Genomic DNA, 12,632 nt, shown 5'->3' with positions numbered 1-12,632 from the left:
ATTGCATCAGTACTGTCACTTGTACAAACCATGAAGTCCATGCTGTCACTCATTGATGCGTCAGTGTCAGTGTATCTGAAACCATATATCGGATTAACAAAGTTACCTGTATCGGTGTGAAGCATAATTAATATATTGCAGTTCATAAAACTAAAAAAAACTGAAATTTGCATTTTCACTCACATTGCATACAACTAAAATGGCGTCCTCTGTTGAAATGCATTGTGGGAAGCCTGCAGATAGATAAGTAAATAAGTCCAGCAGTTCAGAAAGCTACCATGCTATACTATAGTGTAATGTTGACTGTTGAAAACTGTGCAAGACATGCAGCATTGAGCAATGCGCAATAAGCATGCAGCAACCAAAAACTTTAACCTCTGGTAGGAACCTCTTAATGTCAATATATTTGGCTCTTTTTTGGGATTCTGTGGTATTTTAAGAATAGAAACAAGATTAGGGGGTGTCTGCTGAAGAAATCCTACTTTGAAAAATAAGGACCACCCTAATATATATATATATATATATATATATATATATATATATATATATATATATATATATATATATATATATATATATATATATATATATATATATATATATATATATAAATACATTCTTAGACCACACTGACTATACATTACGAATGAGATTCTGAGAGAATAGAAGCTAACAACATGAAAAATAACATCAAAAAGGGTGAAAAAACGAGGATTTTGTCGGCCTATCGTAAACCTTGAAGAAGACAAAATATAAGCAAATATTTTATTATTATTTATTTTTAACCCACACTATACAGAGGTACAATACGTGGAGTATCACGATGAAAAACACAAAAAATGCGACACAAGACAATATATAAATCAAAAATTACCAAATTACAGTGTAAAAAATAAAAATTTAAAACAAACTAGAGCAAAAAAAAATAACGTTAAAGGAGGTAAAAAAAAAAAAAAAAAAAAAAAAAACTGACAACTTGCAGAATCTAATAAGCAGGCATTAATATTATCATCATTGGATTTTTACTCACTCTTTACAGTTCTAAAATTTAGAATGACGAAACAGAGAAAAACAATTAAAGACACAAAAGAAAAAGAACGTGCAACAGAAAAAAACCTGGTAATGTGATAGTGCATAGTAAAGCTCATATGAACTGCACTTGAAAGTTTTCTGTGTGGTGCTTTTTGTTTTTTAGTAATATTGGGAAAGCGAAATTTATTAGTTACTACCTAGTTTTTGGTCCAATGTGGAAGAAACAACAAAAATTTACAAAATCTAAAATAATTAATCCGGATTCTTTTTAACTCAATTTTCTTCAGAAGGAGAAAAATTCCAGAAGCAAAAAGAATTGAATGGTCACAAAAAGTTGAGTAGAGCTTGGCTAACGCGACTTTATTATATTTACCTCTATTGGCAACAATCTTAGCATATCCTAATTTAATTTTCATATTAATATCTGAGACTGCGCTGGCGCAAGCTCTGAAGACTATTAGTAATAGAAATACCGAGCCATCGAAGAGAATCTACGAGAGGGATAGTAAAGCCACGAAGGGAAGTACTAGAAATATTATTAAAAGAAAGAAATTTACATTTATCTACATTAAGAGAAAGACCTATGTCTGAAAAAGAAGTAGCAACACGAGAAACCATGTTAGATAAACCAGTTTTAGTACAGCTTATAAGAAGCAGATCATCAGCGTAAGCCAGGTAGGAAACATCAGAAAAACGGAGAGATAGGTAGCCGAAATCTTTGCCAGAACTCCTGAAATACACAAATTAAAAAGGGTTGGAGATAAAACTCCACCTTGCCTTAAACCTCTTTTCAATTTAATATTAGATGCAGGCACAGATTTCAGCCGAAGAAAAGAATTAGTGTACCAGTACCGAAGAAGCAAAATAACCGATAGATTGACACCGCAACCACGAAGAGCAGAAAAAAGCTGACTATGACATACACTATCCAAAGCTTTTGATAGATCTAAAGTACAAAAAAATATACTCCTTCCCTTAGAAGAATTTTCAAGGAGCAAAGATGATAATACACGATGTGCGTGTTGACAACCTACTCCGGGCTTAAATCCAAACTGGTTATCTCTCTCAAGCATATTATTAGTCACAAAAGGTATTAAAACATGCTCAAGAACTTTAGTAAAAGTGCAAGAGACAGTAATAGGTCGGTAAGAAGAGCAAATAAAAGGAGAATTCCCCTTCTTTAAAATTGAAGAGACAGTACCACACAAAAAACTTAGGTACACTAGAGGAACAAATTCACATCTGAAGAAGTCTACGGATATTCTTAATAAGGGGGGAGCCTTCTAATAAAAGGTGAAATATAGATATACTATCATTATCAACATTATCTTATTTAATTTTCTGAATTGCTTCAATTACGGATGAAAGAGAAATGGGAACACAGAGACGCTGAGATAGAGGGGTACTAAAAATAGCAGAAAGAGAATGAGAATACAAAGAATGCACACGGTAATTAACATTAGAAAATATAGACGAGTAATGGTCATGCCAAGCAGATGCAGGAAGACAATCACTATTTGGTACATCACTTCTAATCGACTCAGAATTAATAACTTTTCGCCATTCTCTCTTTGACACTGGAAAATCCATACCACGATAACGCATAGACTTAAGATATTTTTCATATTCCCTGCGGGTCTTACGCTTAAGGTCAGAAACAATACCACAGGGCAGTCTATCACATTCATTCCAAACTTTTAACCAAAAATTTGCTTTATTTTTCAAAGTTTTTAAATTAGGATCTAAAGACCAAATAGGTTTTTGCGTACCACGTCTAACACGTTGCAGCGGCACTGCAACTACCTCGGCATCTTTTAAACATTTAATTATTTGATTATAATAGCAATCCAGGTCCTTTTTGCAATTCCCTTGTATAGAGCTCTGAAGCAGATGATAGGGAACTTGTATAGCAGACAGCAGCCTTGTTAGTGTAAACGCATAAAGAGGAACATCAGCTTTCTTCCAATTACTTTTTTCAAACCATTTAAATTATTTTTCGACAAGGACCTCCGCCAAGTCGTCCTCAGTGATAAACAAAAAAAAAAGAGAAGACAAAGAAAAAAAAACGAAAATCTAACCTTTCGAAGTTTACCCTACAAAGACAGAACAGACACTGAATAAAAACCAGGCAGGAATCAATGAAAAAGAATTTACCAAGATGATTGGGCAAGAATTTTTTGCTTTGCAATAGTTTTAGTTGGTCTACATTTTCTTTTTACACTAGATATGCAAATAGGTTCTTTTAAGTTATACCGGGTGAAAATATTGATTGAGTCCTTCAAAATTAAACTGTCGTAAATTGGGCTTTATGAAATATCTCCAGTATCTCTATTTATTCCCAAGTTTTGGTTTATTTTTTTTTTTATCTCAATTATCTCTTTAAAAGTTTGTGGAACGCCATTTACAGTTTATATTAAGGTTGCCTCGTCAAAAAGAACTAGATGGGTCGGATTTACGAAAATATGCGAAGCCAATGCCGAATCAAAGTTGTCATTGCTATTTTTTAATCTGAGGGACTTATCTATTGAAGTTTTGTACTATAAGTCTATAAGTCTAATAAGTCTATTAAAACTTGGCAATAAACTAGGAAAACATAAAAAAAAATCTTTCTATCACTTTGAAAACCGAACAAAAAACTGAGCACTTTCAACTCAGGAAAGGATAAAACTGGCCCTGTACTGGATGGTGGTTTCTAAAGAATCCCATATTCATGTGGAATAATTTACATTGGTAAGACCCATCAACAACTAGGTGAACGTTTGCATGAGCAAACGTTCGTGATATATATATATATATATATATATATATATATATATATATATATATATATATATATATATATATATTATATATATATATATACATATATAATACATGCACCCCAGATATTGTTTTAGAGGTAATTTCTACGGGAACAATGTACTAAAACGTCAACTATGGATCGAAAAACAACTTTCATTGCTTATAATTTTTCACTTTGCGGAGACTCAAAATGGCTTTGACAAACCTATATATATATATATATATATATATATATATATATATATATATATATATATATATATATATATATATATATATATATATATATATATATATATATATATATATATATATATATATATATATATATATATATATATATATATATATATATATATATATATATATATATATATATATATATATCGATTGCTTACTTTTAATGAGACTGTGTCGAATTACCATTTTGCTTGGAACTACCTATTGGTATGACAGCCAATATTATATAGCAGCAATAAACAAATAAGTAGAACAACAGGGAAATTTTTATATAAGACAGTGGAACGCAACATTAAGTGAATATTTCAACTCTATATCCACGGGCCATCCTCAGAAAAACAGAAAAAGAGAAAAAAAACAATATAAAAGAAACTTAAATTAAAATTCGATCATTAAAAATAAAACATTTTTTAAAAAACTATTTTAAAACAGCCCTAATATCATTACTTCAAGGAAGTTCAACCAGGACTGGTACTCCAAACGAAGTAGACAGAGAACAATTCATTCATATGGAATTAAAATACTTACAGACAAGATTTTAAAGCTAATCTCGGCAGCTAACCTAGATGGTCTATTCGTAATAGGTTGACTGGAGTTATTTACTGGTTTTTTAATATAATTAGTTAAATCATTTTTAATTAGATTTGTGCATAGGGCATTAAGTGAATATTCCCCCAAATCTCTATTTAAAGAAATATTACTATTTATTTTGATTTTAATTTCAATTGCCTCACGAACAATCTGTTTTATGCCTAAATCATTGCTAATAAGGCAAGTTTCTTGAAAAAGCATTTTATGACTAGGGTTATCATATATGTGACTGCTTAAAGCCGAATCGAAGGAAATATTTGTACTATTAGAATTTAAAGCTTTAGTTATGTCATCTTTGTGTTGTTGCAGGCGTTTCTCTAAATTTTGATTGGCTGTACCTACATAAAAATGGCCACAGTCACATGGTATTTGATAAACCCCTCTTTGGCGAGTAACTGGGGTTATATCTTTACCAGAATTTAAGAAATTCATGATTTTAAAATTATTTGTAAATACGACATAAAAATTATTCAGTCAAACTTTAGCATAAAGAGCATGGTTTTGAGGAGGGGAGCAACCCCTTCATATACGGAATAATTGTTTCTCAAATAATGCTGTTGAATCTGGCTCACCATCCATGGAAAATTTTCTCTCGGGAAACTCCTCCGTGGAAAGTTTCTCCCGTGTAAAATACACCCCCAACTAAAATTCCTTCTAGATCATTCCGTCCTCACTGTAAATTCCCCCCTCCCCGTCGTAAAATGACTTGCAGAAAATTCAGCCTGAAAGTTTATACTTAGCATGCTTTCATTTGAAAAAGACTAACTTCTAATCGTTTTTCCGATTGCTCCGGAAATCCCCCCCCCGCCGTGGAAATTATTTCTTGGAAATCCAAACACGCTGAAACATTTTCCCCGGAACATCTCCCATGCGAAATTGAGTTGGCAAAGAGAAAGTAAGACAAATAAAAAGAATTTCGCATGGGCATCCTGTCGAATCCCCCCAGTGTAACATTTTCCCTGGAAAGTTCATCCCCAGAAATTTCCCTCCACACGGAAAATCATCCCCGAGGAAACCCACCCCAAGCTCAAAATCCTACCCCCGTAACATTTCTGTGTACTTCCCAATAACGAATACTATACGTAAACAATGGGCAAATTTTATAAATTAAAGACTATCCCCAGGGGCTGGGGGCGGGTGCCATGTTATCTCCAAAGTCACAGTTTTCAGACTTCTCAACAAAATGGCTATATCTAAATTTTGATTGGACAATTTTGGGGGAAAAGGAGTGTGTGTGGGGGGGGGGGAGGGGGTAGTTGCCCTCCAATCTTTTTGGTCACTTAAAAAGGGCACTAGAACTTTCCATTTCTGTCGATTGAGCCCTTTGCCGATTTTCTAGGACTGTTGGTTCGGTGCAATCAACCCTGTAAAAAAAAAAAAAAAAAAAAAAAAAAAAAAAAAAAAAAAAAAATGCGTATCTGTGATCTTTCTTATGGCAAAAAATATGAAATTCCACATTTTTGCAGATGGGAATTGAAACTTCTACAACAGGGTTATGGAATACATTGAATCTGATGGTGTGATTTTTATTATGATTCCTTGACTTTTAGGGGGTGTTTCCCTTCTTTTTTTTTTTGAAAATCAGGCAAATATTCTCTGGCTTGTAGCTTTTGATAGGTAACACCAAACTGAAAATTTTTATATATTTGGAATCAGCATAATAAGCTGATTCTTTTGATATGTCTTTTGATATCTAAAAGTCTGTTTTTAGAGTTTCGGTCACTATTGAGTCGCGTCGCTCCTTACTTACAGTTTGTTAACACGAACTGTTTGATAAAATGTCCTGCTCGTTTGTTTTTCCGCTTAAGAAATAGAATATCTTAGAGTTTATTAGCAATAAGTTTATTTGCCTTGGTATCCTCTCCTGAAGCATAACAGTTAAGGGAAAGACATGAACTTTTATTAAATGAGTGGACCTACTCATATGTTTTCCACCTTAGAAATAGACACTTTTAGCGTTTTTAATATGTTAGGTTTTACTTCCCAAAGAGTGAGATAATGTCTTTTAATTTTGTGCAGCTGAAAGGTTATAGGAACACCTATCCCGTAACATTCTTAGGGCATTTTCTAGCTTGTGCTATACAGTTAAGCAAAGAGTGGCGGTGATTTTAGAATGAATAAGACATTGAATAAATCAGAAAATTTAGGTCTAGCTCATGGGGAAGTATTCGAGGCTGTTTTAACTAAAATATGTTTGGTGTATTTTAACCCTTTTTTACGGGTTTGAACATGACCCTGCGAGATTAAGAAAAAAACTACGAGGCGTAGTGAAAAGGGATCACTATATTAAAGTAAAAACAAAATCACTCAAGACTGACAATTTTTTCAGCTATGTTGGACATAAAACAACTAGAAGCAGGTCATTTTTGGCGGTCTTAAATATATGTCACTTATACTAAAAGCTCTTGATACCCGAGCAAGAAACTAATTAGAGAGGAAACCAAAGCCCGTCTCTCAAAGAAAAAAAAAACAAGTAAAAAAAAAGAGAGTTATCCCTCATATTTATCAAAATAATCAATTGAAGGCAATGACAGTTGAATATCCAAAAATGAAAGAGGCTGCCTACCAAAATGATTACCGGGACCTAAACGATTGCTCCGAAAATTTTCTCTCGGGAAACTCCTCCGTGGAAAGTTTCTCCTATGTAAAATACACCCCAACCTAAAATTCCTTCCAGACCATTCCATCCTCGCTGTAAATTCCCCCCCACCCCGCGTCTCCATAAAATGGCTTGCAGAAAATTCAGCCTGAAATTTTATACTTAGCATACTTTCATTTGAAAAAGACTTACTTCTAATCGTTTTTCCGATTGCTCCGGAAATCCATTGAATATCCAAAAATGAAAGAGGCTGCCTACCAAAAATTATGTGATGTGGTAAACATTTAGTTGTGGAAGAAATAGTAGAATTCAATACCTTCTGAACGGAATGCAAATAAGTATTCCAAGAATTGGGATGATCCTCAATAACCTTGAAATACGGATTTTCTTATCTTCACACGATTCTCAAATAACCCTTTCGATTGAGGATTATACCTTGACAAAAAATGATGTTTAATTTTCAATTTTGTACACATCTGTGAAATGAGATTTGAACGGAAAGACTGGTGGGAATCAGTAATCAAAACTTCAAAAAGACCGAAGTATGTAATCACTGACTCGCATAGCTTCACACATAGCTTCTGCTGTTATCCTCAGCACAGCTTTAAGGATACAAAATTCGGGAAAATGGTCAACCCCAACTAAAATATGAAAATTTCTGTTTTCAGTAGGTCTACCTAATGCGCCCCCAATGGGAACAGCAGAGTCTACCGAAAACACACGGAACGGGTATTTTGGCTCTTCATTATTTCCTAACGTAGGTTTAATATTCTGATGCATTTTATTTCTACGCAAGCACAAATTACAGTTTTCGCAATCATAGGCAGCGCGCTAGCGCTGCCTAAGCAAAGAACGATTTGGGCACAATGTGTTTTTTTTCCATACCCGGGCACTTCGTATCGAAGGAGTCGTCGTAGAAACTTCGAAAAGGGCTCATTCGATTAAAAATTGGAGTGGCTGGTCCTCTTTTTAATAGTCGAAAGTCATTGGAGGGCAACTAGCCCCCCAAAACACATCCAATCAAAATTTTGAGATAGCCGTTTTGTTCAGCGTAGTTGATTTCCAGATGCAAAATATGTTTTTGAGGAGGACACTCCCCCACTACCATCAGGGCAAAGGTTGTAAGTTATGCCTTGGGGGCATATAAAGTTTTTATAGAAGGCGTTGTCATAGAAACTTCAAAACATACTCATTCGATTGGAAATTCAAAGGACTAGTGTTCTTTTCTAATAGTAAAAAGTGATTGAATGGCAGCTAGCCCCCCCCACTCCCATCATTCCCACAAAAAAATCCAATTCAAGGTGATAGATAGCCATTTTGTTCAGTGGAGCTGTTATCAACATAGAAAATATGTTTTGGAGGAGGACACTCCCCCAAAACCCTATAAGGTTTTTATAGAAGGTGTTGTCGTAGAAACTTCAAAACACGCTCATTCGATTCGAAATTCAAAGGGCTAGTGCCCTTTTTAAAAGTCGAAAGTGATTGGAGGGCACCTATCCCCCCCACGCCCATCATTCCCCAAAACACATTCAATTTAAATTTTGAGATAGCCATTTTGTTCAGCGTAGCTGACTTCCAGATAGAAAATATGTTTTTGAGGAGGACACTCCCCCACAACCCTCAGGGCAAGGGTTTTCAGTTATACCCTGGGGGTATATAATGTTTTTATAGAAGGCGTTGTCGCATAAACTTCAAAACAGGCTCATTAGATTGGACATTCAAAGGGCTAGTGCCCTTTTTAATAGTCGAAAGTGATTGGAGGGCAACTAGGCACCCCCCCACGCCCAGTATTCCCCCAAACACATCCAATCAAAATTTTGAGATAGCAATTTTGTTCAGCGTAGTTGATTTCCAGATAGAAATATGTTTTAGGAGGACAGTCCCCCTCAGCCCTTAGGGCAAGGGTTTTAAGGTATACCCTGGGTGCATGTAAGGTTTTTATAGAAGGCGTTGTCATAGAAATTTCGAAACAGGCTCATTCGATTGGAAATTCAAAGGGCTAGTGCCCTTTTTAATAGTCAAAAGTGATTGGAGTGCAACTAGCACCCACCCCACGCCCATCATTCCCCCAAACACATCCAATCAAAATTTTTTGAAAGCCATTTCCTTCAGCGAGGCTAGTTGATTTCCAGATAGAAGATATGTTTTTGAGGAGGACACTCCCCCACAGCCCTCAGGGCAAGGGTCTTAAGTTATGCCTTGGGGGTATATAAGGTTTTTATAGAAGGTGTTATCGTAGAAACTTCAAAACAGGCTCATTCGATTGGAAATTCAAAGGGCTCGTGCACTTTTTAATATTCTAAAGTGATTGGAGGGAAACTAGCCCCCCCCCTCCCACGCCCATCATTTCCCGAAATACATCCAATCAAAATTTCGAGATAGCCATTTTATTCAGTGTAGTTGATTTCCAGATAGAAAATATGTTTTTGAGGAGGACACTCCCCCACAACCCTCAGGGCAAGGTTTGTAAGTTATGCCCTGGGGGTATATAAGGTTTTTATAGAAGGAGTTGTCTTAGAAACTTCAAAAGGGGCTTATTCGATTGGGAAGTCAAAGAGCTAGTGCCCTTTTTAATAGTCGAAAGTGATTGGAGGGCAACTAGCCACCCCCGCCCATTTTTCCCTCAAACACATCCAATAATAAGTTTTAGATAGCCTTTTTGTTTAGCTTAGTTTATTTCGTGACAGATTTTTTTTTTTTTATGATGACTTTCCCCATCTAAGTTAGCGGCAAGGGTTTTAAGTTTTGGCCTAGGGGCATATAAGGTTTTTATAGAAGGCGGTGTCTTAGAAGCTTCAAAAAAGGCTCATTCGATTGAAAATTGGAAGGCCTAGTGTCCTGTTCAATAGTCGAAAGTGATTGGAGGGCAAATAGCCCCCCCCCCGCCCCACGCCCACCATTCCCCCAAACACATCCAATCGAAATCTTGAGATAGCCAGTTTGTTCAGCGTAGTTGATTTCCAGATAGAAAATATGTTTTTGAGCAGAAAACTCCCCCACAACCCTCTGGGCAAGAGTTGTATGTTAGGCCCTGGGAGCTTATAAGGTTTTTATTGAGATCTTTGTCGTACAAACTTGAAAGCGGGCTCATTCGATTTGAAATTCAAAGGGCTAGCACCTTTTTTAATTTTCGAAAGTTATTGGTAATATTTTTTGTTGTTGTTGTTGTTGTTTAGAGCAGGCCACTTTATAAAAAATCAGTCGTCGTGGGAACTTCGATAATATTTCCTTCGGATAAAAATAAAATTATATCATACACTTTTTAACAGTCGAAAGGGGTATGAATGATACTGGTCTCCGATCCACTCCCCCCCTCCCACGCCCACCCTTCCATTTGCCCAATATGTTGAAAAACTAAATGTTGCCTTAAGATTATACCAAAATGCCCTTGGATATTTCTCATTACAAATAAGGTATCTCAGCAGCGTACCAAGAACGACTAATGGTATCATGTTCATACTTTCGGGGTCAATTCAGCTCTCAAAATTTAACCAAGTCAGTATAGCATAAGTGTATCCATGCTGTCAGAGAAAGTAAACAGATTTTTTTGCGAATGGTATCAAGTTTTCCATTTCAGGGCAGCTAGAGGAGATATAAAACTAAATTAAACAGTACTATTTTTGTCCAAATTTTTGAAATAGTGTATTTTGCTAAAAATTGCCGAAAATTTTTCCACAGCATACAAATAGAAGGCCGAACTATAAAGTCTAAGAAACGAAAAGATTTAAAGTATTATTTTCTTTTTCCCTGAAAAGACTATGTCAATATAAAACAAACAGAAATTAATTAAATAAACTTTTTCCTCAAAATAAGTTTTTCAAAGAAAAGTAAAGAACTCCATTTAACTTAAAATGAGCAAAAATAAAATCAAATAATCTACCAAGTGTGAAACTACCACAAATCAGCATCGATAAATAAATGAAACCCAAAACGAACAGAAATTACAATAATTAACCGAGTCAAAACTCACTGAAAAAATTTGCACTTTACTGAAAAAATAAAAATAAATGCGCATTGTCAGTTTAATATACATATACCGATATTTAGTAATCCAAATGATAATATTATTTGATTTATTAAATTTATAAAAGTAAAAACATATGTATTTTTTCAGGAAAGGGCAAATTATGTTTTGGCCTTGGGAGGGCATAGGAGTTTTGCGCCCAACTTGTGTTAATTTCTGCTCGTATTGAGCTTCACTCGGTTATTTATTGTAATTTCTGTTCGTTTTGGGTTTCATTTATTTATCGATGCTGATTTGTGGTAGTTTCACGCTTGGTAGATTATTCGATTTTTGCTCATTTTTTGTTTAATGGAGTTCTTTACTTTTCTTTGAAAAACTATTTTGTGGATTTTTTTTTTAAATTAATACTAATAAGAGAGGAAAACACCTTCTTGTGTTGCGCAGCAAAAGAATAAAGTCTACCCGAATAAAAACCCGATACCCGAAACCCGAATAAAAATGTTAGTTATATTTATTTTTCTTTCATTTTTAATTCAACTTTTCAAAGGGCTGAACCTTGCGTTTCATACTGTTGTTTCAACTCATCTTTTTTTTTTTCAGCCTAACATAGGTCTTGCTTCTTTTTTTAAGTACATAACCAATGCAATATAGTTTAAAAATAGAAAGATAATCCAATTACATCGAATCAACATCAAAATTGTTGACTTTTTCTAGTTCTTCTGGAAAAACGAGTTCTAGGTAACGTTGCTTTGTCAGTGTTAAAATTTAGTACTATTTTTTATGGTTTTGATCCGTTTTTTTTATAGTTTTGGTTTTTTGGTTTTGTTTTCTAATCAATATCTCGTACTCTTTGGTATTCCAGGTCATTTCCATATGACCTGGTTTGGTTTAGTTTGGTCTAGCTTTATTATGTCGCCCGGTTTGCAAAAAGGGGAAGAATTCTTCAAATCTGGACAATCCTAATTCATAACTGTAATCTTTTCCTTTTAGAAGCTACCCAAGATTAATCAGGAATTGGCTCTTAAGCTTATAAATGATGAGGAATCAATTAAAGTCGCAACTCAGGAAGGGAAGAAGGTGAAACAGAACAAAGTACAAGCCGCTTCGATACTTCATGATGAGCGGTTCAAGTTACTGTTTGAGAATCCAGATTTTGAAGTAGACAAAAATGCTGATGAATACAAGTAAGTTATGTGTAAATTTCATGATTTCTAACGTAAATATCGTAAATTTCATGATCGGAATGAATACAGAAGTAAAACTTCGTCACAAATAGAGGAAGAAAAAAATCTCAGAGATATTTATCATATTTGCGACATGGATCTAAGCTTTAAAATCTAAACTTTGTTTTAAAAAACACGACAACGTTCAATGACTATTTTTATTATTATGGGTAGACACTTA

The 12,632-nt window shown here is 34.5% G+C and overlaps 1 protein-coding gene across 1 annotated transcript in view; it reads left to right on the top strand.

Moving 5' to 3' along the window:
* l(2)34Fd (nucleolar protein 10 lethal (2) 34Fd) overlaps window positions 1-12,632 on the top strand; it is an 81,052-nt gene that overhangs the window by 48,198 nt on the left and 20,222 nt on the right. The window contains exon 9 of the mRNA XM_089097096.1: window positions 12,219-12,412. Coding sequence (XP_088953222.1) covers window positions 12,219-12,412 — 194 coding nt within the window. The remainder of the gene's footprint in view (window positions 1-12,218; window positions 12,413-12,632) is intronic.

The sequence above is a fragment of the Artemia sp. Qi Xiang Cuo genome, chromosome 11, assembly GCF_049724085.1.
Source record: "Artemia sp. Qi Xiang Cuo chromosome 11, ASM4972408v1, whole genome shotgun sequence".
Taxonomy (NCBI): Eukaryota; Metazoa; Arthropoda; class Branchiopoda; order Anostraca; family Artemiidae; genus Artemia; species Artemia sp. Qi Xiang Cuo.
Note: the sequence above shows the minus strand (reverse complement) of the source record. Positions and strands in the feature narration are given on the sequence as shown.